Source organism: Mytilus galloprovincialis, chromosome 3, assembly GCF_965363235.1.
Source record: "Mytilus galloprovincialis chromosome 3, xbMytGall1.hap1.1, whole genome shotgun sequence".
In the NCBI taxonomy this organism is placed as follows: domain Eukaryota; kingdom Metazoa; phylum Mollusca; class Bivalvia; order Mytilida; family Mytilidae; genus Mytilus; species Mytilus galloprovincialis.
Genome location: NC_134840.1, coordinates 101093192 through 101118991, shown reverse-complemented (window position 1 = coordinate 101118991; position 25800 = coordinate 101093192). Strand labels below are relative to the sequence as shown.

General features: G+C 30.7%; 1 protein-coding gene across 1 annotated transcript; it reads right to left on the bottom strand.

The window, feature by feature from the left end:
• Nucleotides 1–460: 460 nt before the first annotated feature.
• LOC143069549 (U3 small nucleolar RNA-associated protein 25 homolog) lies at nucleotides 461–24517 on the bottom strand. The gene is made up of 21 exons (XM_076244237.1): nucleotides 24357–24517; nucleotides 20799–20832; nucleotides 20276–20348; nucleotides 17178–17462; nucleotides 16540–16628; nucleotides 15693–15779; nucleotides 15295–15355; nucleotides 13748–13800; nucleotides 12202–12287; nucleotides 11630–11689; nucleotides 10754–10868; nucleotides 10251–10329; nucleotides 8093–8249; nucleotides 7108–7204; nucleotides 6175–6260; nucleotides 5437–5519; nucleotides 3554–3630; nucleotides 2297–2368; nucleotides 1963–2087; nucleotides 1417–1515; nucleotides 461–710 (listed from the first exon to the last, which is right to left on the bottom strand). Exons 1-21 carry the CDS (start codon nucleotides 24479–24481, stop codon nucleotides 479–481), a joined length of 2175 nt encoding a protein of 724 aa, XP_076100352.1. The 5' UTR covers nucleotides 24482–24517; the 3' UTR covers nucleotides 461–478.
• Between the last annotated feature and the right edge of the window lie 1283 nt (nucleotides 24518–25800).

The following is a 25800-nucleotide window of genomic DNA, read 5'->3' as shown; positions in this document are numbered from 1 at the left end:
AAATTGATACTTTTTTTTTTACTGAGAAGTCAATTCAAATGGCCCACTCATTTGACAACATGGCCCATTATTTTTTAAAATGGCCCATTGAAATTATTTTTGAGGGGCCCTGGGCCCATAGTGAAAAAAACCTTCCAGATCACTGAGGTAGATCATGCTCTATGATAATTGTTCAAGTTTCCAGACATGATAATGCCCTGTTATGTATTTACAGTCTACTGCTATAGTGAAAAGGGGAAATTATTACCTACTGGGACAGAATTTTGGATAAACTGCAAAGTATATATGGTCTATTGCAGGCCTTCTCTAAGTTCTTGTGATTAGAGAACCAATTATACATGAAATATTTCATGACTTATAAAATTCTTTGGTTAATTACTCCATCAAGATAAAAATCTACAATATCACCATATTTGTGAAAGAAACATTTGTCCCACAGTTCAACAAAATTATTCAAAACTACAAATGTAATCATGTTTTATTCCCCCGTTACAAACATATGAATGTGTTTAGATGATGAAATCATATGTGATGCTCTATCAGATCCTACAATTTCTGTCAATTTTTGTACATCATATTGTGAATACATAACAGTACATGATGAATTCTCCTGTCTGTTCTCTATCAACATATTGCACAGTTCACTGTAGAAATGGGGAAACAATGGTAACTCGTAGAATATAATGTGTTTAATTCCTCGAATTTTAAATCTGAAACAGAGAGAGGATATCAATTAAATATAAAAACAACATGATAAGACATTTTACAATTTACTTTTAACATGTGGTACCGTAACTTAAAACATTTAGAAACAATTTTTGTATTAATTTATAACTATTGTAAAAGCATTACGTTTTTTTCTGCAGATCTTAAAAAAGAACATTATGTAAACATTGTTTTGTGATATGAAAGATTGTATTTCATTATTTTTCATTGTAGATATGTTTGTAAGACATGTATGTTGTAGCGGTCTTAGTGTGCTGGCAAAGTGATTGAGGACAGTTATATTATTAGAAAATATAACTTTGCTGCACTCGTCTAGGCGAGCTGTTTCCCATAGATGTGTGTTTGAGTTTTGTTCATAAATACTTTATTTGCGTTTGCGGCCTCGAACGAGGAAAAGAAATATAAATACAACATGATAAGACATTTTACAATTTACTTTCAAATGTAACTTAAAACATAAACAATATATTTATTTATATCTTGTAAAAACTTAGAGCTACTAATTAGTGGGTATGATTTCTTTTTACAACTTACAAGAGTTATTCAGACTTTGATCTTTATATATCATATAGTTGGGAAATCAAAAAAAATAAAATTGCAGAAAGTCAGATAAGACAAGTTGTTAAGCTTTTTTTACTTGGATATTATTATCAAAAATAATTAACAATAAAATGACTTTTTTTACTTCACCTTCTATAAAAATGAACTCTTTCTGTATACAGCATAAAATGAGCATTTCCATGGAAAAACTGGTTCCTAGATCTTGACAAAGTTTTATCTTTAGTATATCTGTAAAATACAGGAATAATTGCAGTTTTTGAAAATTTAAAAAAAAGTCATATTTATAATACTTTCAATCTTTACTTTTTAACACAAATTTTACCAGCTTCAGCTTTAAAACAATTTTCTCTAATTATTACCTGATCAAGTAATAATTGTTTTTTGAATTTCTTCGATCTCTATTCTACTCTGGTCAAAATTCAATTAGGATGTCAAATTTTCTTGTTTTCATCTCAATTTGCTATTCCGGAATTCAAAGAGCATTTATTAATCTCAATGATATTACCTGTGAGTTTTTGTTGCTACTTACCATAATATATAAAAATTAGGTCTACTAAAAATGTGAAATCACTAGTTATGCCTATACAATTTAACAACAATGATATGTTCGTTTTTTTCGCAGTAATTTGATATTTATACAAAACTTAACTTCTTTAAACAACACTAAATACTTACTCGCTAATATAAACAAAGCTTAAATCTTCTCTGACAAAATAATTCCTCAATCTGACAAAATCAAAGTAAGATGGAACATAAATTAATGTCTGTGCTAATACTGGGTCTTTGTGGGTTGGTAAAATCTGAAAACCAAAAGAATATATGTAAAATAAAGCATAGTAATTTCTTCTGCACTGAATAGAATTGGTCAAAAATAAATTTAAGAATGAAAAATAAGGCTTTTGACATTAATACATCTCTTTTCATTTTAATTATTCATAGCGTTAACATATTGAATATCTTAATAGTAAATACAATTAAATATTGTTTAAAGTAAAAATCATTTACTCACTTTTTGAAGAAAGAAATTAAACCTGTCATCAGCTAACTGACTATAGCTACTGCAACTCAACTTGTGATAAACCTGAAAAAGAAGATTAATTTGCTAAATTATCATATTTTACACATTCAACTTCAATTCCATTTTTCTTTCTTCTTTTAGATGACATTATCATTTCTTTTGGTTGTTGTTGTTTGAACAAGTGTAATGTATTCAGTTGATCTCATATTGACTACTTGATTGGTTAGTTGTCGGTGTAAAACTACACTTTCAGCACACTTGGGGGTATTTCATGGCGACTAGTTTGTGTGAAGAAGAAACAGGAGTTTTCAGAGAGAACCACCAACTTTCAGCAGGAAAACTGACAATTCAAGCTTTTTGAGTCTGGAGTTGATGATTAAAGTCATAAGAAACGTGTGACCGGTGAAAAATAATGTTCTTCCAATTCTTGAACCAATGCATACAAACATCATAAACTTAGTCTTCTGTGCACGAAATTTGTCATTTTTTTCGTGTAAATTTTTTTTTCAATCGGTCAGTGTTATTGTGAAAATATGGCAGGTAATTAAAGTTCGTGTTGTGAAGCCGAAGTTTAACGATTGTCACCTGTTTGTCAACAATCGACAAAAAATCAACAAAAAAGCATGGAAATTGAGCACGTGTTTAACATGTAAATTTAGATATTAGTTTATTTTAAGGACATCCATGCGTATTGCGATCACCGGATTTTTACGAGATGGGTCACACTGAGGTCACTTTGCATATGGAAAATATGTCGGGGGAAGCAATTAGAATAAAGTAAACTTCTTCTATATATGAATAAATTAAAGAATTTTCTTCAGAAAAAAGTATATGTACATAAGTTTTATAATGAAAACTATCCATTAAGTTATATAAAAACATATGCATTATTTTTTTTAATTTGAGGTTTCTTATGACTTTAAGGTTTGAACTCATGATATAAACATTGACAGGTAAGTAACCACTAGATTAACGTTTAACTCTGCCTACTAAGTCCCTCATCATCAATATCTTGTATTCAGTTTGATTTTTTCATGTAGACTTAAATTTGTGAAGCCCTGATGCTACAAGACTACCTTAAATATTGATTCTTTGTTTAGCTGGCATTCTATCGGGAACCTGTTTAGTTGTGAGACTTTTCTTTTTTACTATAGCATCATCTTTAACACTAACATTTGCATGGTTTCTACAACAACATAAAACTAACTTATTTTAGCTGTAGTGTTTTTGTAGGAACTTAACACCTACCTGCGGTAACTGGACCACTACTTGTGATATAGATCCTTTTGTTTCTGGTCTGTGTAGAGTTATTTTACCATTGTAATCTAAATAACATGTTAAGGACTAAAATGTATGAAATAAATCTGTGTATTCAGAAAGAAAAGAGTTAATGACTGTTACTGAGATTCAATTTATTTGTCACAATCAATGCTATAAGTTCAGGTAATTATAAACAGCTTTCCTATATTTAAGTGTGTGACATCCTTTTCCTCTGCTAAGAACTGTAAACTTTTCCTTTTAGACTGATTCAGAAATTAATGTATGAGGTACCAAAAGACAGTTTTCTTTATCCTGCCAAGCAGAAATTTCCTAGAATCATTCAGGCAATCTTTCAAAACTACCCATAAAAAATGTTTTCTGTTTGCAACCCCATTCTGGTGGTTGCTTATAATTATTCTATGCATAAGTTAATGAAAAGAATGTTTTCATAGGATTCAACACTTGTGAATATACAGCAAATTCAGCAATTTTTCCATTTTAACACAACTTGAGCATGTTGAGAAACGCAAAACTGACAACTACAATATTTGATCTTGATCGGTGTTCGTGGTTTCAGAACATTTGGTTGTTGCAAAGTAAAATAAGAGTGCTGAAACTGCACATTTCCAAGTTTTCCATTCATTATGGGGCATACCTCGAGGGTGGCAAAATTGATGTATTGATCCATTTAATAACCATTGTGTATAATTTTTATAATATTTCATAGAGGCAACCTAAAGTAGGGAGAAAAGAAACTAATTAAGAATGAACTGACAAGAGTAAAACTTAATGCTCCTTGCCATGTGAAAAATCTATTTTAACAGTCCAATCAAAATACAAGTAACAAGAGGCTGTCACAACGATAGCAAACCGGATTTATTAACATTTATTTGTATCCTGCCAATATCACAAGAACCATAACTGATGAACGGTGAAAGTGAAAAACTTCAATATCAAATTTGACCTCCATTTGTCATCAGTATCAACATATCAAAATTCGAAAAGTTCGGTTGAATGGTTCATGAGTGACTGGAAAAGCCATTTTTCAATCTTAAAAGAACCATAACTCCTGAACGATAAAAGCCAAAATCGTCATTATTGAACTTGACCTCCATTTTGTCATCAGTAACAACATATTAAAATTTGAAAAGCTTTGGTTGAACAGTTCATGAGTAAATGCACGGACACGACTGGAAAAGACATTTTTCAATCTTTAAAGAACCATAACTCCTGAACGGTAAAAGTCAAAATCGTCATTATTGAACTTGACCTCCATTTTGTCATCAGTAACAACATATTAAAATTTGGAAAGCTTTGGTTGAACAGTTCATGCGTACTGTGGATTCATTTATTTTCGTGGGTACCAATTTTCGTGGATTAAGAAAAACTTGCATATTCATGGATATTTAATTTCGTGGTTTTGCTGAAGTCTGCATACAAACCTATAGAAAAATTATCATTCGTTGAATATTTAATTTCGTGGTTTGACTGTGCCCACGAAATCCACGAAAATTGGTATCCAACGAATAATAATGAATCCACAGTAAATGCACGGACACGACTGGAAATGCCATTTTTCAATCTTTCAAGAACCATAACTTCTGAACAGTAAAAGTCAAAATCGTCATTATTGAACTTGACCTCCATTTTGTCATCAGTAACAACATATTAAAATTTGAAAAGCTTTGGTTGAATAGTTCACGAGTAAATGCACAGACAACATTTGGTTGCTGACCGCCCGACCGCCCAGCCGCCCGACTGCCGTACATCCCCAAATCAATAACGGACATTTTTGTCACAAAAATCAGATTAAAAATGAAATATCCTAATTAGGTTGATGATGGTTTAGTGAGTTCATTATTAAAGGATACTGCAGCAGTGTTTGTTAAACAATGATAAAATCTGTGGATCACTAACTGAACTCAGTATAATGTTCTGTCTGTAATATTTACTCCTGAAAAAGACAAACAACCAATCAAATGCTTTCTTGTCATTTGCCCACATGTGGCAATAATATATTACATCTATCATAATTAGGACAGATTCATAGCCGTCCGGACCTATAAAACATACATAGGACAAATGGAAGATCTTCATAATCAGACCTATGGGTTGGTTTTTTGTACATTTGATATGTTAAATAAATCTTTAAAAAATGCATGTATAGCGTGAAACCCCTTTTTCGAAATATCTCTCATGGGTATCATGAATGTTTAAATGGTACATCCCTTACTTGTTGTTTACTATGTATACAAATAAGCACAACCTCCAAACTGGTACCCTTGATCATAAGTATTATGTAGGTTTATGTTTTTAAACGTTTTAAAGGCTTTTATTCAAACCTTGCAAAACGGTGAAAATCTCATATCAATGAAAAAAAAAATCAATCCAAGAAAATAGGAATCCACCTTTGTCAGCTTTTTGAATTATCTGTAGCTTAATTTTTGTAAAGTTATTGTTTTAAATCTTGTGTTCAAAATAGTTCTTTAATAAAAAAGTGTCTATTTTCTTCTTCAAACAGTAATATTTCTTCTCTCTTATACTTAATCAATAAATTTAAAGTCATACTTAGATTTTCTCTTAATAGAATTAAACATTTTGAGACTTACCAACCATTTAATGTCCACATTCTAACTCTTGAGAAATCTGTTCCGTGTGATTCTTTTGGTTGTAAGTGAAAATGTTTCATTAAATGCTGAAAAATAACAAACAACAGTCACATTACAAATTTTTTGCAGTCATTTAATATTGTAATATTAAAATAATTTGACTAAAAGTGTAATACAGGGTTATTGCACGAATATTCCTCATTATTCATGCAATAACCCTTTTATTGTATAGCAATATAATATTTGAAAGTAAAAATTGGTTTAAACTAAGATTTAAACGTTGATGACATCATGAATTTTGAAGATTTATTGCACTAGTGCAATATTAGAATTTATTGCACGCTAACTTTTGGTTACGTTCTGTGGGAAATATTATATCGCTTTGCAATAATATAGGGTTATTGCATGAATATTGGTGAATATTGTCCCGAGTAGAATTTTATATTGCACGAGCTTGCGAGTGCAATATATGTTCTACGAGGGACAATATTCCCCAATATTCATGCAATAACCCTTTTATTGTATAGAAATATAATATTTGAAAGTAAAAATTGGTTTAAACTAAGATTTTGTCGTTGATGACGTCATGAATTTTGATGATTTATTGCACTAGTGCAATATTAGAATTTATTGCACGCTAACTTTTGGTTACTTTCTGCGGGTAATATTATATTGCTATGCAATAATATGCATTATTACTCTTTCAAGAAATGCTGCATACAAAATAATGCTAGCATAATATGAAATGCATTTTTCTTTGTGAATCCTATCTCCTTACAATTTTGCAATATCAGAAATATCGCAAACACTTCTGAATTTTGTTTATACCACACAAATAGATTTGCCTGGTCAAAATATTTTCCGCTTCATCAGAGTTTTGTTTTTAATATATCTAATATATATTAAAATAGACAACAATTGATGAAATCTTACAATAATATGATCCCAGTTCTGCATCATTAAAATGTCTGCTTGGTCAAATATTAACATCTCTATAGAACTCAGAAAATCATAGTCTCTCTCTTTATCTCTGAAAATAAATCATAATCATGGTTAGGGCTATTCCAGAAAAAAATGTAGTGGGGGGGGGGGGGGGGGGTGGAAGGCAGTTTTTGTCAGCCCCGCCACCAAGACAATTGTAATTGAGAATTATAGTGTGAAAAGTTGCTCTGATACCCATCACCCATATATTATTAATATAATGTGCCTTCCAACCCCCCATACATTTTTTTCTGGAATAGCCCTTAGAATTAAGTTCTACACTGATAAATTGTATTATTTAGTATTAATATATTGTTCTGCTTAAACTGAAGTGCAGTTTTGTTCCAATAAAGAAATTTTGCTGAAATTTTATAGTAATTTGAAAAATACAAATTTGGAAGAAAATATATCCAAGGTAGAAAATCTTTGGGCAACTAATATTCAAACAAAAACAACTTTTCCAAAGTGTATGCATAAAACATATCATAAAGATGAGACAAACAAAGCAAATACTGTGGATTCATATCTTTTCGTGGGAACCAATTTTCGTGGATTGAGGAAAACTAACACTTTCCTGGAAATTTAATTTCGGGATTCTGCCAAAATCTGCTTACAAGTCAATGAAAAATATACAAATCGTTGAACATTAAAATTTGTGGTTAACCTGTACCCACAAAATCCAATGAATATTAATGAATCCACAGTATAGATGGGAGATACTTAAGTGACGTACAAACATATAAGTCAGAGAAAGACCTTAAAAATGAAGTGAAAAAAAAGAAAAAAGACAAACAAGTCGTCAAATCACTTTATAAACTTGACATGCTGATACAGGGTAAACATTTCAAAATCAGTTTTTTAATTTTCATAAACTTAACAGATTCAAATATTAAAGTAAATTTTTGGAATGGAATTTATCATAATAAATGGTCCTTACCCTTCAGATCCAATAATAGTCCTAAGACCTAATGGTGATGCTAATATTATATCAGAAGCATAGAAATTGGTGTATAATTTTAATGTCTTTTTAGCCACACCCAATCCAATCCTAAAATGATCATCAGTATTTCCTGTGAAGGTTGACTCATAGTCCTCTGAAAAAATAAAATACATGAAATAAAATTAAACAATACAACAGTCCTCATATGTCAGCCTTGTTCAGAGATGGGTCCGATTACTTTCAATGTAATTGATTAAATTACAATTACTTTGTCAATTGTACGATTAAATTAAATTAATGATTACATCATTTCTGAAAGTATCTGATTAAATTAATGATTACATTGGCAAAGTAATCATGATTACATCTGATTACAATGAATTTAAAAACAAAACATTTTGAATGATGTGGATGAATAAACGTTTAATATAACTATAGCATTTTTGAGAGCGTATTTTATTTGGTTCAATTATAAAATGATAACTTCAAATTGAACGTCATCTACTTAAATAAACACCAAATTTCACTACATAATATATATACATTACACTTTATCACCAATGATCTCTAAATTATTTTGAATTAAATTTAACAAAGATATATCATAATCAAGAGTTTTTTTGTTTGTCTTCTGACCTCTTTCATAATTTATATGTATTCCAAGTTGCAGTTCATGGAAGTTTAAATATGGATGAAATAAAGTTACATTTGTACCAGTTAAAACTATATTAAATTTTAATAGAAATGTTTAATCAAATTGTAAACAATTTGTATTAAAGTACTAAAAACCATTGCATTTTACACGTCCAGTCCAAATACAAAAAAAAGTTTAAACAACATAATTGTCCAACTTTTAATTTAGTTTGTTCTAATTAGATAAATTTTCATGTCTGATTTATCTTTTATCATATATATTTCCCTACAGCTATACTCAATTGGTAATTGCAATAAAAACAAACCTTAATTAGTCTCCTACCTGTCAATTCAAAGTTGACAAAAATCACAAAAATTAACAAAAGATTATAATTCAGGGTTAAAGAAAAGTATTACTTGAATATATAACAGTTATTATCAAATATTAATATGAAGATCATTATAAAACGATGAATATACATGTATGTACAATATCTTTTACCAAGATAGAAGGTATATAATTATATTATATGTCTCTGCTTAGGCTAAAGATGACTTCTCAATACTGTAACAGTTTATTTTTTACTGAAGTAGACAAGCTTAAAGTAACCAAACCATTTCAGTATGTTAAAAATTTATCAAATATGAACAAAGAGGTTCATTTAATGAAACAAAAACACAATTTTAGATTTTTTTCATTGTAATCAGAATGTAATCAAAAAGTAATCATGATTACAGGGTATTTTGAAAAGTAATTGATTAAATTAAATTACATGTAATCAGATTTTTGGCTGATTAATGATTACACTGATTACTTGAAAAATTGTAATCAATTACAGCTGATTAATGATTACAATTACAATTACCCCAAGTCTGGCCTTGTTCAATTGTCTCTTAAAGTTCAGTGGCAAATATTACATGCGTTATAAGGATGAAATCAAATAATACTATAAATAAATTAGGTATGGTGTCAAAATAACTTGACCAGGGGGAATTGTTGTGCATTTTAACATTAGTAGCATTATGAGTAGGGTAAAAAGTGAACACCCGTAGGAATATTTTTCTTCTCCCAATCTTAAATGTTCATTGATTGGTGCATTCTTTCGATGTGGGACAACCTATTTAATGTCACTTTTTCAAACGGACATTCTCCAGTAAAGGAAATTTGGTAATACAATAGGAGTGAACTTTTAGAAGAAAGTTAAATACCAAGACATTATTACAGTTACTTTTCCTCTTAATCGAAGTGAACTCTCTTTAACATTTAAATTAGAATGCCTTTGGGTGTAATAAACATAGTTTATAAAATAAATGAAAACTCACATTATATCAAAATTCTGAATGGCTGAATTCGTCTACTTTGACAAACTCCTTGATTCTTTTTTCATATTACTATTTAATTGATAATTTCCTAGTTTCCTATTTTCTTTAGTATTAACTTAAATGCTTCATCAACCTTCATCTTTCATATTCAGTTTACAATTGAAAGGTTGAATCCTTTTTTTAATTATTTTAAACATACCCGGTTTGGCTCCTCTTCTCTGGTCTGTATTATCCAACTTATATTCTGAGTAAAATCTCTTTTTGTTACTAACCATGCTCTTTAAACAAAACAATCACAATTGAAGTTGTAAAACATTCTTAGATTCGTAAAAAAGAAAATTCAAAATTAAGACAACTTTGGATAATCTTCCTACTCATGTAAGTCAGTAAATAAATTGTGTACAGAATTTGTTTGGTTTAAAATATTTCAGGCATATTGGAATGAAAAGACATGCTGTATTTCAGGGCAATTCTATCTTAATGTATGTGGAATGGTACATGAAGGATTGACAGTATTATTCTATTTTTGGACATGGGTCTATTTTGATGTTTGTCCATTTGTTGATGCAAGCCAAAAAAAAAGAAAAAGAAAATGGATTTTTAGTCCCCTCATATTCTCTCGCATTCATTTTAATGGACTAGCCAACACCACACATTTTACTATGTTGACAATGGTAAATCAACACTTTAATGAAAACTAACCTTTTCGTCAGATTTCAGTAGACTAATCATAATATCAACGATGCGTAAGGCTGCTTCCCTAAATGGTATAACTATCAACACTTTCGGTCGGGCTAGACCTTGATCTCTGTAATCCCTGAAATAAACATATACCAAAGTAACAAATAACTCACAAAAAAACATAATAACTTTTTTTTTTTTTAATTTGCTGACTGTAGATCTAAATTCCCCCACTTGCATATAATGTTAAAAAGGGAAACATCTCCAGAAGAGCAAAAGTGATGCTACCCAAATTCAAATTTCCATTTGTCAAGAGGCATAACAGTAGCTAGGTAAGTGACACCACCAAAATCCAAACTTGATCTTTATTTAGTGATAATAAACATTGTGTATAAGTTTTCATAACAATTGGTTAAGGCAAAATTAAGATATAGAACAAAAACAAATTTTGAGATGCATGGAAGGATGATGTACAGATGGGTAAAACTTAATGCCCCTCTGCTACAGCTAGGGCACAAAAAGGAGAGAACTATGTATACTTCCTCTGTCCCTGATAAGTCAAGTTCAATTAAATCAATATATTAGTAACATGTTTAAATGGACTTTTCTAGACAAAGATTAACCTTGGGCAACAGTTTGATCTTGTTTAAGGTTCAATTTATGTCCCTATGCTGGTCAATATCTCCCTTGACCACCTCTCCCTGACAACTATTTTTGATATTAATTTGAATGTTAGTTTATAGATTGTTTTTCATTAATTGAAAATATTTGGGTACATTACAAAGTGGTTCTAAGGTGAAAACAGACTTCCTAAATTATTTGTTACATAATTGATCAATTTAAAAATTATGGTTTAATGCAGGTATGTCCAACAAAGAAATTATAATCCTTACTTACTTGTCTTCGTTGCCTGGAAGTTTCATCTTGGTATTGTGTGAAATGACACGCTTTCTGTTCCTATAAACAAAACAAAATATAAAGCTACACGTTTTAAAACAAGAATGTGTCCCCAGTACACGGATGCCCCACTCTCACTATCATTTTCTATATTCAGTGGACCATGAAATTTGGGTAAAACTCTAATTTGGCATTAAAATTAGACGGATCATATCATAAGGAATATGCAGTGTATCCCAAAGTCTGTCTGACCGACAAAATGTCAGACAAAAAATCTTTCGGACAGACAGAACTTTCAAGATTTTTTAGTTGAATATATAGAAGAAAAGTTCAAATTTCTGTTTCGGTCAGACAAACCCTAAATCAGATGTCCATAGTATTCTATTACCAAGTGAACCATTGTGGTATAACATAATGCATAGCAAATTGTCTACTTTTAAAGACTGTTATATTGACCTCTAGATGCCTGTCTGTATTTGTGTCATTTGATCAGTGTTTTGTTGATGGATAACCTACATATAATTGCTTTCATTCTTTTGTAGGGTCACTTGGTAGCCAATTAAGATACTTACTTCAGTACATGATTCAAGGCATGTAAACAATAAACCAGTCGCAGATGTTCTCCCGTTTCCTGTGTTCTACATGGGTAATATAAGTCCTAAAACAAAATAATTACATATTTATTCTTTTATTCATCTTTCAATATTTTATGTCTATCCTGAATCATAATTCACATGGAAATGATAAAATGTATAGCATTGTCAAAATGTTTGAACGTAAACAGTAAAGTCTACTTATGCCAACTAGGTTTACATTGCTTTTTGTGTTTTTTCGGTTGTGCATGTACGGATTTTATGACAAGGATGGATATCCTTTGTTTGTTTTTTTTTAATTCTAGCAATTTGAATAATTCTAATGTTGAAATTTAACAAATAACTTGTCCATAATACTTGTCACAGCATAAAATATCTCCTAAAAAATTTCATCAATGAAGGAAATCATTCGTAAATATAACTCAACATGCAGACATCTTATACGTTCAGTTATTTCACATTCAATATTCTTTACAAAGCACAAAAATGTCAGTTTTCACGTCAAAAGCCAACAAAACCTTTAAACAGACTTATTAAGAAGAGATATAGTGGATACTGTTGTCAGGTCATTAAAGATTGCATATTTTGGCTTTAATATTGATTCCCTTATAGGGTCTTTGCATCGGAATTTAACACATTCATTCTAAAACCAGTTATTGGCATGACACGGGTTATGTTCTCATATATTTTAAGATGGTATATAATACTAAACCCCTTACAAGAGGGATTGTGCCTGATATTTATATGATGAAGACATAATCTTTCAATCAGTTTAATTGAGGGCTGGAGCTGGAATGTCAGTAACTGCTAGTAGTCTGTTGTTATTTATGTAGTATTATTACAAAACACATTATCATTTTGTTTATTTTCTTTTGTTTCATATTTTGACATCGGACTCGGACTTCTCTCAAACTGAGTTTTACTGTGCGTATATGTTTTTTCTACATTGGCTAGAGGTATAGGGCGAAGGTTGAGATCTCAAAAAACATGTTTAACCCCACAGCAATTTTGCACCTGTTCCAAGTCAGGAGCCTCTGGCCTCTATTAGTTTTGTATGATTTTTAATTTTAGTTTCTTGTGCATAATTTGGAGTTTAGTATGACGTCCATTATCACTGACTAGTATACATATTTGTTCAGGGGCCAGCTAAAGGACAGGTCAGGGTGGGGGAGTTTCTCGCTACATTGAAGATCCATTGGTGGCCTTATTGCTGTTGTCTGCTCTATGGTCGGGTGGTTGTCTCTTTGACACATTCCTAGTTTCCATTCTCAATTTTATTCAATCTTTTTTAACAGATTTTTATCTATGTTGCATGGGAACACCTAGGATGGCTGTAGTTGAGAATGAATTTATTGTTGACTTCAGCCTTAGTTTTTAATAGGGTCTTGTGGTTATTAACTGTTTTCGGTGAAACAGTTTGTAAAACCATTTATTACTTGTCATCTTTTTCTTCCTTTTTCATGGTGATGTCTGTCTTTAATGTGTTTTTGTTTTTACCGCTCTTTCCATTCTTTACTTTTCTTACCTGATATTGATTAAGAATTTTAAATACCATCAGCTGTAGTGGGCTTAAATCTCCTGAAAAATTAAATAAACAATGGTATATGATAAATACAGATTTTTTTATCAAACCAGAACCAAATGACAATAGTTTGTATAGAACCATCAAAACCTTATTCATGCAAAATGTATTTCACAGAGTTGATGGCTTCACAAAGATGACAAGAGGCTGTCACAACGACAGCAAACCGATTTATTAACATTTATGTCCTGGCAATATCACAAGAACCATAACTGATGAACAGTGAAAGTGAAAATCGTCAATATCAAATTTGACCTGCATTTTGTCATCAGTATCAACATATTAAAATTTGAAAGAGCTTATGTTGAATGGTTCATGAGTAAATGCAACAACATGAATGGAAACGCCATTTTTTTATCTTTCAAGAACCATAACTCCTGAACGGTAAAAGTCAAAATCGACATTATTAAACATGACCTCCATTTTGTCATCAGTAACAACATATTAAAATTTGAAAAGCTTTGGTTGAACAGTTCATGAGTAAATGCACGGACATGACTGGAAATCCCATTTTTTAATCTTTCAAGAACCATAACTCCTGAACGGTAAAAGTCATAATCGTCATTCTTGAACTAGACCTCCATTTTGTCATCAGTAACATCATATTAAAATTTGGAAGCTTTGATTGAACAGTGCATGCGTAAATGCACGGACACAACTGGAAACGCCATTTTTCAATCTTTCAAGAACCATAACTCCTGAACGGTAAAAGTCAAATTCACTTGACCTCCATTTTTTCATCAGTAACAACATATTAAAATTTGGGAAGCTTTGATTGAACAGTTCATGCGTAAATGCACAGACACAACTGGAAACGCCTTTTCAATCTTTCAAGAACCATAACTCCTGAACGGTAAAAGTCAAAATCGTCATTCTTGAACTTGACCTTCATTTTGTTGTCAGTAACAACATATTAAAATTTCAAAAGCTTTGGATGAACGGTTCATGATACAAAACTTTACAAAAGACAAACAAAATTACAAATACAACAGTCAACAGAAAGACATGTTGTCCTACCTTGACATATTATTTTGATTCCATGTCTCTTAATCTCAAATGCTGTATGTTAAGCAGAAAAGCAGCAAATATCAATGTTCAAGACATTAATTTTATCAGACCAGGGATTAATCTCACTGCATCCCAAACAATAGGCTAACATGCTACCACAAAAACAACAAGGGGTTCATAAAATTTGGAATTCACGAACATACTGTAAACCAACCTATTTTCGCGAGCTATTTATTTTCGCGACTTTCGCGAGTAGAAAAATAATGCGAATATAAATTGTCGCGAATATGTACAACTTGGATCATTCCTTATTAAACTTCATCAAGTAAGACAGAAAATCGCGAATATAAATAACTGCGAAATGGTCTAGAAACGGTAAAACGCGAAATAAAGTAGCCGCGAAAATAAGTTGGTTTACAGTACACAGAAGATAATAAGCATGTGACTTTTAGACAAACACTTGCTTAAATGTCATTATGTACCTTTTTCTGAACCGTGTTTAATATTAGTTGTCTTGACTTCATTGCATAAACTCTGTTTTACCTAAACAAAATATGAAATTCATCAAAACACACATATTTTTTAAGATGTACTCTTAATAACAAGTTTCAACAATATTAAACAATTGTAGGTTTCACTGAATTTCTACATCTGATATTCCTGTAGGTAATCCAGTGACTTCAAACTGAAGTACAAGATTAGCATGCTTAGTTCCCAAATTGTAAAATATGCTTTATTTCTTGAAAAATATGTGAGTTAACAATTATCCAAATACTTTGAAAATTATTATTTGCAATACCATTTATTTTCAGTCATTTGCTATTTATAAAATGTTTTATTAAGGAAATCTAAGTATATGTTCTGAAAGGTAAAAACTTACATGCATTTTCTTTAGGTCAGTCAAGTTGTCTGGTTTCTGTGGCTGTCCTTTAATAGTTCTGACTGTACATTTACCTAGGTGGGGAATCTGTAAACACACAATATCATAATGTTTTGTCATTTTTCATAACTTATCAGTTTTCCTTGACATTCTAAGTAGATATTTTAAATTCTTCTTTCAATCTGAGACAGAAAAAAACTTGAAAAATACTTACATTAGGGCTGTGTCAATTATATGGTGGTTGAAAGGGATAAAGTACTTCTTCAATCCCCCTACTACTAACATATTTTATTTGTGTAATTTTGCAAACCTTAAATGGAGGTACAACCATAAATCACCAAAAACCTCCCTCCTTTTAATCCTGCATCCATTTTAATGGAACATCTGTTAATTTTTACTTTGCTTATTACCAATGCATAGTTAGGGAATTAATAATATATATGATGGCAATTTGTAGCCATCTGTAATACTTTTAATTTCAAATAATCTGATATATTGAATTGTGATTGGCTGAACTTACTTTCATTCTGTTTTTGTCCACTGTGATTGGCTTAACTTACTTTCATTTCTGATTTTGTCCACTGCGATTGGCTTAACTTACTTTCATTTCTGATTTTGTCCACTGTGATTGGCTTAACTTACTTTCATTTCTGATTTTGTCCACTGTGATTGGCTTAACTTACTTTCATTTCTGATTTTGTCCACTGTGATTGGCTTAACTTACTTTCATTTCTGATTTTGTCCACTGTGATTGGCTTAACTTACTTTCATTTCTGATTTTGTCCACTGTGATTGGCTTAACTTACTTTCATTTCTGATTTTGTCCACTGTGATTGGCTTAACTTACTTTCATTTCTGATTTTGTCCACTGTGATTGGCTTAACTTGGTCACATCCTCCTCAGATATCTCCTTTTCAAAATGCTCCAGAAATGGATCTGTAAATAAATTCAAAATTTTATCAGTATAAAAGACAAAAAGAAACAAATTCATGTCAATATTCTTTTCACTGCAATATGTACTCACTAAAAAAGATGAAAGTCAGAAAGTTTTTACTGTGAAACATAGATACATTGTTCCACTATCGCTCTCCCTTTTTGTTAATTAGGTTGCTGTCTTGCTAACCTATAACCCCAAACCCCAACAATTATTTTCGTTTCTTAAAATGGCAATCTTTTAACATACAAATTTGCTAAATAACACTTTTCTATTGTAAAACTGAACATTATATGGTCCATTACTTTTTCAGAGATCACAATCTATAATATTTCAAAGTAACTTGCACTGAATACCACTGCAACTTTGCTGTCATAAAAATCCACCAAAATTACTCATAATTCTCAAATTTACATTTAACAAATTTAAGAAGAAACAATTCATTGTCTATTTACAAAATATTCTGAGCAAGTTTCATAAACTGCAGTCATTGACAATAAATGACAAAAAAGTCACTATACACCCAATTTCAAATAAGCTGGTAAACAAACCTAAATTTTGTGCATCTAAGTCTTCATCATCTTGTTCTGTCTCTGATTCATCTATTTCTTCCTCGCTGTCTTCTAACTTGTCAGATGTCTCAGAGTTGTCAGACTCATTCTCTGACACAGCATGTTTAGCATCATCTAATTTGTTTGATGTCTCTATGTTCTCCTTTTCATCTACATTGTCATCGCTACCATCCACGCTATCTTCATCTTCACTATCATTGTCTACATCATCATTGCTGTCTTCTAAGTCATCACTGTCACTTTCTACCTCACTTTTATCACTATCTATAAAAAAAAAGATATACAAATGCTAACAAAATACAAACAATGACAATCATGGACAATGGCGCAATATTCCAAGGTAAAAATGAAGATAACTCTTGAAAGCAGAAAACCATGTCGCCCCTAAAAAACATGTGAAGCTGAAGGTTTTTTTAATACTCCATGTAAAATTGGAGATAAATCTAGTAAGTTTGAGGTAACTTACTAACCTTTGATTGATTGATATTTGTTTAAATCCAAGTGGCAGTTATTTCATGGATATACAGGAAGAGAACACAAATTTTAACTATTAACATTTATTAATACAACAGAAAGGTTCTGTACAGGGTTGGCAAAAACCCGGGTTTTATGAGTATTGCCCAGCCCAGTGGGAAATACTGGGAAAACCCGGGTTTTACTGGGTTTTACTGGGCAATACTGGGTAATATAAGATACTGGCCTGAATTTTAAAGAGGATTCAGTAATCGAACACAAATGCAATACATATATACATATTATATGGTAGCGAAATATGGGGGATGTTTAATTCTCTTTCCTCTAAATGTAAGAAGGAAGATATATCTTTTGAAAAATTATATTCAGGTTTATCCTGTGAGAAACTTCATATAAAATTTTGTAAATTTATACTTGGGGTACACAAGAAAACAACAAATGCTGCAGTGTTATCTGAACTTGGAAGATTTCCAATATATTTTAATATTATAAAAGGAATGTTATTGTACTGGTATAGATTAGAGAATTTAGGTAATAATTTTCCTCTATTAAAAGAGGCATATACACAATCAAAGACACAACATCACATGAATATAACATCATGGTATGGTTCAATAAATGTTGTTTTTAAAATACTTGGTATTGACTATACAAATGCCATAAATGCTCCATTTTGTGAATCCTTATACAAATTTAAGAAATATATACAAACCAAGCTATCAATATTGTTTATTAGCTGTTGGAAAAAACAAATAGATAAATTTTCAGACAGTAAACTGAAAACTTACCTTTTATATAAAACAAATTTTGGTTTTGAAAAATATCTAACATTGATCAAGAATTTTGAACTTAGAAGAAGTTTTACTAAATTACGTGTATCTTCTCATAGATTACAAATAGAATTAGGTAGATATCAGGGTATTCCCCGAATTAACAGAATATGTAATAAATGTTCTTCCAATACTGTCGAAGATGAGGCTCATTTTCTATTTGATTGTAACAAATTTGAGGATGATAGAAATTGTATGTTAGCTAGTATTGCACAATATAATTCTTATTTTAATCATATGAACAGTCAAAGCAAAATTATCTGGTTATTTAGTGTAGAAAATGTTGAGTTACTTAAAATAATATGTAATTTTATATACAAACATCTTCCTTAGTGAAGATTAGTTAAAGGAAATCTATGTGTGTATATACATTTGATTGGACATAGAAAATTATATTCATCTGAATATCACAAACATACTAGCCGATTAAAAAAAAAAAAATAATTGTTAAGATATATTATTTATTCAAATGTTCTCTTATATCCTTGAGGCATCGTCCCCTGGTATCAACTGCATTCAAGTTACCTATGATGCTTCCTTGTTTGCTTTTGATACAGGTAGGAAAGAGACATTTACACACATTTTACATGCCTATGGCCCATAAGGTATCGTCCCCTGGTGTCAGCTGCCTTTAGGAAACCATAATGCTTTCCTATTTGCTGCTGACACAGGATGAGTCATGGACATGTTTAATTTCTACTTTCTTTTTGGCTAATTATTATATATTTAATTGATCCAACTTTTTGTGTACTATACATATGTGGATATCTATTTTTTTTTTTTTTTTTTTCTTTTTGGGCTGCTTGTTTGTTATCTATATCAACCACACTTGTAATAAAATGCATTAATATTAAAAAAAACCCAACATACTATAGATTCTTTATCTACGTATTCTTTAAGAACTTAAATAGTTCTCGTTTAACTTTTTTTTTTTTTTTTATCTCATTGTTTGTTTTGTATTATAAAAAAATTATTGATGTTGTAATGTTTATGCCCTTTGGGGCCCATAATTGGAAATAAAAATATCTTATCTTATCTTATCTTATGTATTATATAAACCTATTTTTATTTATAAATAATTAGTTTACTTGTTTGAGAGTCTTATGATACATACATGTACAAAAGTACAAGTGTATACATCTGAGAAAGAATTATTCTTACAACTCAGATAAAAAAATATTTTTTCAACTATATATAACTAGTATAAAGAATTTAAGGATTACATGTACATGTAAGAAAAACTACTTTGAAATAATTTATATATATTTACAAAACTAATTAATAAGTAATTATTCAGATTAGAACACAGATATGTTTATATAACAATAATCAGTCTTTTCATTTCTATAAGAGTTAATGACAAGACCCTGTAGGGCGTTTATTTAGCAATCATGATTGCATATATATAGCAATTTAATTTACAATTCACATAAACACTGCAATAAGGTGTTAAGATTATTGAAACAATGCTCGGAAATTAACAAGGAATCCTAAAATGTGCAAATCTTGTATTTTGAACTTCTGTATGGTGGGACAACCAGAATAAAGGGCCTAAAATTCTGACTGCTAAAGGAGATCAAAAAGTATGTTTAATAGGGGGAAAGAATTTCTTGTTACCAACTGACCTACATGTTTTACTGCCAGGAGAGAAAGTATGAATCAACCTTTGGGGTTCCTTTGTTTCCTAAATTAACAACATAAATACCCTGTTTGATTGAAGAACAGATCCTGTTTCCAAACCTCCCTTTAATATAAGGATTGCTTGATAAATACCTGACTGTTGTTTAATTGATGACACTAATTCTTGGTATGGGTTAACTTCCTCTTCTGAAGAACTATCCTCTGACTGAAAGAAAGTTACATCATTATTTACATAAAGATCACAAAGGTTATATAAATCAATGCTGTAAGGTTATAATCTCATACGGGATTTGAGCCCCAAATGAGCAATAAAATAAATGCTAATTTATTTATTTTTAAGTTACAGGAAAATTTCTGGAAATGACTTTTGTTTTATAGCAACTCTTTTTAGAAACTTTACTAGCTGATAAATTGACAGCCACCATGTTCAAATCAGGTGTCAAGAAAATTTACTTACCACAGATTGTTGGTTTTTAAGTATTCATTTGCATCTTGTACATGTACATGCATGCTGTAATATTTCCTCTAATATTAAAATACTTTTTTTAATAAGTTCACATCCCCCGTAAGTGACTGGCTCACCTTTCTATATGAATAATTGCTATAATTTATGCCTAGCATTTTTACATGAAGAAAAAGGAAAAAGAAAACTAACCTGACTGGGATAGTCCTTTTTCTCTGTAATTGACCTGAAAATAAAATATAAATTAAAGTTACTAAACCCTTTTGATGGCTTATTTGCTATGAAATTTTCAATTGGCAAATTTGTTAGATACCAGAGACTGGACAGTTGGTTAATTATACATGTACCAAAGCGTAAACACTTCAAACAAAGAATATCTATGATGTTAATTTGTTTTTAAAGTGGATCATAGTCTATCAAAGTTTCAAAATGTTTGCTTTCTATTTTTTTTCCCTGTCCGCTGGTTTTTGGTAACCTTTATTTTTGTGACCCTTAACCATGTTGACCAAAACAGGAATTTGTCCAAGTGACTTTATTTTTAGGATTGGACTTACTAGAGAAGAGGTGTATTAATCGGGGCTCTTTTACCCAAAATCATGTTCACTCTTGTTCAAATTCACACTCTTATTTTGTTATTTGTTGAATAATTTTGTAAGCTTGTTTTTATAAGTGTATCAAGTAGTACACCTGACTGTTTATTGGTTCTAATTTTCTCATGATTTTAATAACAGATTGGGTAATGGCTTCATTGTTTTTTTATTTAAGTTTTTGAAGAAAAAACATCAATTGATAAAATAAATCCCACATAAATTTTGTTAAACATAATTGGAAATTAAGTTTAAACATATGAATAATTGTTTATAATGTAATTTTTTTTTTTTTTAAGGTTCATCATAACAAATGGACAAACATGGCCGTATTTTCACCTCAAAAACTACTTTGTGTACAGACTTACCTGTGCTGTTTGGAAAGTTTTAATGCCTAGCATCCACTAGATATATAAAAGTTAAATGCATTTTGTGTTAAAGAAAGATAAAATTGTTTTTGGTTTTTGCAGGGCATTTTTTTTCCCTTTCTGCAGAAGGTGTAAAAATAAACAAACACCTGAATTACTTTGATACTGTCCACTCACTGACTCAGATGAACTCTTTAACTCACCTGTAGTTGTGAAGATACCTCTTGTGTATGTCAATTAAGAACAATCAAAACAATACAAACCGGTTTTTTACCTGAGGGAGCATCTCATAGTTTAACCACAACTTAGTTAATTTTCAGACCTTTTGGGTATCAGGTCCGTTCGCGCCCAATATACTTTCGCACCCTACACGTTCGCACCTCGCTCGTTCGCACCCAAGGTCCGTTCGCACTCTACATGTTCGTGCCCAATTTTAATTCCAGTTGAATAATTGGAAAGTCATGATTGTTGGTTTTAATTGCTTTCGTGTAAATACTGAATGTATTTATAGCTTGGTATGAGTAAAAGATTGAAGATTTTAAATGAAAAACACAAAAGATAATTGTTTTTAACAGCTTGGTCCCTTTGTTCTGAAACAATGAAACAATAAAATATAGCAATACACTATTATAACCAAAACATGATAAAATTTATTCAACACCCAAAAAAAAAACGAAGTCAGAGTCTCACTTCATTTTGAAACAAGTCAATGAAACAAAGTTATAGCAATACACTAACCAAAACATGATTAAGAGTTATTCAACACAAAATAAAATGTTGACAAAATTCCACTTTATTTAAAAAGGAATACCGTAGGTACTCGCTTATAAGTCGGAAGTTTGGGAGTAAAATTCAGAATCCAGAGAGGGGTACCGACTTATAAGCGAGATCCAGCGACCAGAGGAAAAATCCAAGCTCGAGAAAAGTGGTCAGGAGTGAATTTCCTGGTCAAAACTACGTCGGTGATTGCCAAACCTACATAAATCCCTAAATTAAAAGTTTTTGTTGAAAATAAATGACTACAATACTATCTTTGTGTTTTATTTGTTCTCTGTTAACCGTTTTCTGTCAATTTGTGTTGAATTTTCGACTGTTTCCGGTTTGTGTATTGATTTTTATGGTCAAATGGTTTGTGCATAAACCCAAAAGAAAGCCAAGAACCAAAAATGAAAACGAGATAACAATGTACCAACTATGTAAAAGGATGTATTCAGCGGAGTTATTGTGTCATTATTGTGATATCATGATATCAATTTAATACTTATAAATCATACAATAATAAAAAATAATTTTAAGATTCATTCCCAAGATCAAAATATTATTCATTAAAATGTCACAGGTAAACACAAAGATTACAAAATTGATTGGCAAGCCAATATAATCCATTGATAACCCCTAATTAAGAGACAAAGAGTTGTATTCACTAAAGGTGTGAAAAATATCAGTGATAGGTGAACAGATGACACTAATGAGTTGGGATTTATTTTAATATAAAGTTGATTAGCTTCACTTAATTTTTTTTAATCCTTTAATCATCACAATATAATAAGAATTATGAAGTGTACATGCTCCTTTAACACTGAGTTATGTGTGCTGTGAAAAATATTGATTTACTTTAAATTTTTTCAGGTTCATACTGGTTTATGCTCGCTTTTCTCAAACAATAGGTTGTTAGTCATACCCTACAAAATCATTGATGCATTACGTAAACAACACATGGCTAATCTGTAATCAAACAGTGAACAAAACAACAGGAATAAATAAATCTTTATTATTAACAGCTATATAAATTATCATAATCAACATCAACTAAATCCAAACCAAACAAACATTCATGCAGAAAATGAATATAATTCCTGGATTTGCATTGGTTTTACCGGCGTTCAGTAACTGTCAACTGCAAAAAAAATGTCCAAATTTTGTCCGACTTATACGAGGGTCAAGACTAAATCCTCAGAATTTGGAGCTGAAAAGGGCATCCGACTTATAGTCGGATCGACTAATAGGCGAGTATCTACGGTATTATTTTTTTTTAACAATACACTATACAAAACATGATTAAGATTTTAGTCACAATACAAAAAATGCTGTCTCTCTTTATTTTGAGACAATGAAAACAATTACACTTATAAGAATACTACTTGCCAAAACTTGATTACAAAGTTATTAAACACAAAACCAATTGAAATTGGGCGCGAACGGACTTTGGGTGCGAACATGTAGGGTGCGAAAGTGAAAGGGGGCGAACACGAGTGGGTGCGAACGTGAATGGGCGCGAACGGACGCCGGATTCGACCTTTTGCATGAAGGAAAAAAAATGCCCATCAAAATCCAAAAGAGATTTTATCTTTCTGAAACACAAAATGCATTAAACTTTATTATATCTAGTGGATGCCAGGCATTAAAACTTTTCAAACTTCACAGGTAAGTTTGTACTCAGAGTAATTTTTGGCATGTAAATACAGCCATAATTGTCTGTTTGTTATGATGAACCTTAATAAAACGAAAAATCTAAAAAGAAAGAAAAGTTGTAAAATTAATAAATATATACAAAAATATGGAATAGACATGATAGAATAGAATATGTTAAACTATATTTATAAATACATAAATTTGAAAAATTTTACCAGGCATGCGCCGGAAAGTAAACATCAGTATGCTGATGGTTTTCTGAAACTAAAGAAGAAGAACATTATGCCCCTCTACTATCGTAAAAAGGGGGGATAAAAATAAATTAATTTATATTTATTTATTCATTCATTTGTTCTTCCCAATTCTAACAAATAATTCCATACTGTTCAGGTTTTTCTGTTGGGAGATGGTTAGTGTTATTGGCGTATTTGCCCTTTTTAACGCCATTTGAAGCACTTTGTTTTGATTTTCGTTTTCTTTTTCCGAAACCATGCTTTTTCGGAGCCATCTTGTACTTTGACCCGAACTAGTTATGATAGACGGCTCATGATTGGTTGGATGTAAACAAATCAATCTTGTTAAAGAATGCATATGAATAAAGAACAGATTTTATTTTGAAATATAATTAATTCACATAAAAGCTTTATTTTCTGGTTGATTTCAAATGATCTCAAATGTGTAATTAAAAAAAATTAGACATATTTTTTACGATTTAAGAAAAGAAACATTAAATTTTGGCAGAACATCTTTTATCTTATTTATACTATAAAAATGGTTTGTATATTATTTCCCTCCTTAAACATCATAATTCCCCAACATTAAGGTGGTATATACTTTCTACTGGTATATGTAGTATAATTAAAAAATGATAGAAATTGTTCATTATTCGCCAAAATGTAGTTTATATCGATATATGTTTTAAAATATAATAAAAATGAGAGGTCACCACACGCTTAGTCTGTCACGGAATAGAAGTTCCTTCATAATATAAGCTCCAAAAGCTGCTTTAAACTAGGAATAACTATTACAGTAATTGTTCAAAACGGAATAAATGGTATAGAATAGTTATTCCAACAGGAATAGATATTATGACAATGTTTAAAACAAAGTTTCCATTGTAGTCCGGCCGATCGGTGAAAAAATTGCTCAAATAATGAGGAAAGCACCAATTTTTGCATGATGGTACATTTTTGTGTACTGAGCAATATTAGCTATGGACCCATCCTCAATATTCAATATGGCGGCCTATTTCAAGATGGCTGCCGTACGTTCTAAAATATTTTCCAGTATTGCACAAACCACAGTGGATTTGGTGCTGGGTGCACAAAAATCAACATATTTGAATGACTTGGTGTACTTAGCAAGATTTTGTTTTGTTCCATTTTTGAAATACAAAATGGCGGCTATTTTCAAAATGGCCGCCTTGAAAAATAAGCAAATATTCATTATTGAGAATTGACCTGAATATAAGCATTTTATTGATGTATAGTGTCATTTGATATCTGTCCAAGTTCTGTCCTTTCTGATTTTGCCTTGCTTGTCATTTCATACACAAAGTAGTAGCTTTCATAAAAAGCTGCAGTAGTAGCTTTCATTAAAAGCTGCACTATTTGTTGTCTTGGGTCACACATAAAAGCTGTAATTTGGGATTTATCTGCCTTAAGATATTATTCAGTGCCTATCTTATCTCTTGGTCGCAATATTTTGCAATTTGAGACATTAAACTGAATTGAGAATCAGTTAAACACATATCAGTGAAATGGCAGGAATTGAGGACAACAAGGACAAGAACATTGAAATGGCAGAAACTAAATCACTTGGTGATAT

Excerpts from the sequence above, each read along its gene's own strand:
- LOC143069549 (XM_076244237.1), bottom strand. The coding sequence starts at position 24,481 with ATGGCTCCGAAAAAGCATGGTTTCGGAAAAAGAAAACGAAAATCAAAA. Across the intron at positions 10,330-10,753 it reads TACTGAAATCTGACGAAAAG|AGCATGGTTAGTAACAAAAA; the intron begins GTTAGTTTTCAT and ends TTTTGTTTAAAG. Across the intron at positions 711-1,416 it reads AGAGTTCATTTTTATAGAAG|ATTTAAAATTCGAGGAATTA; the intron begins GTGAAGTAAAAA and ends TCTCTGTTTCAG.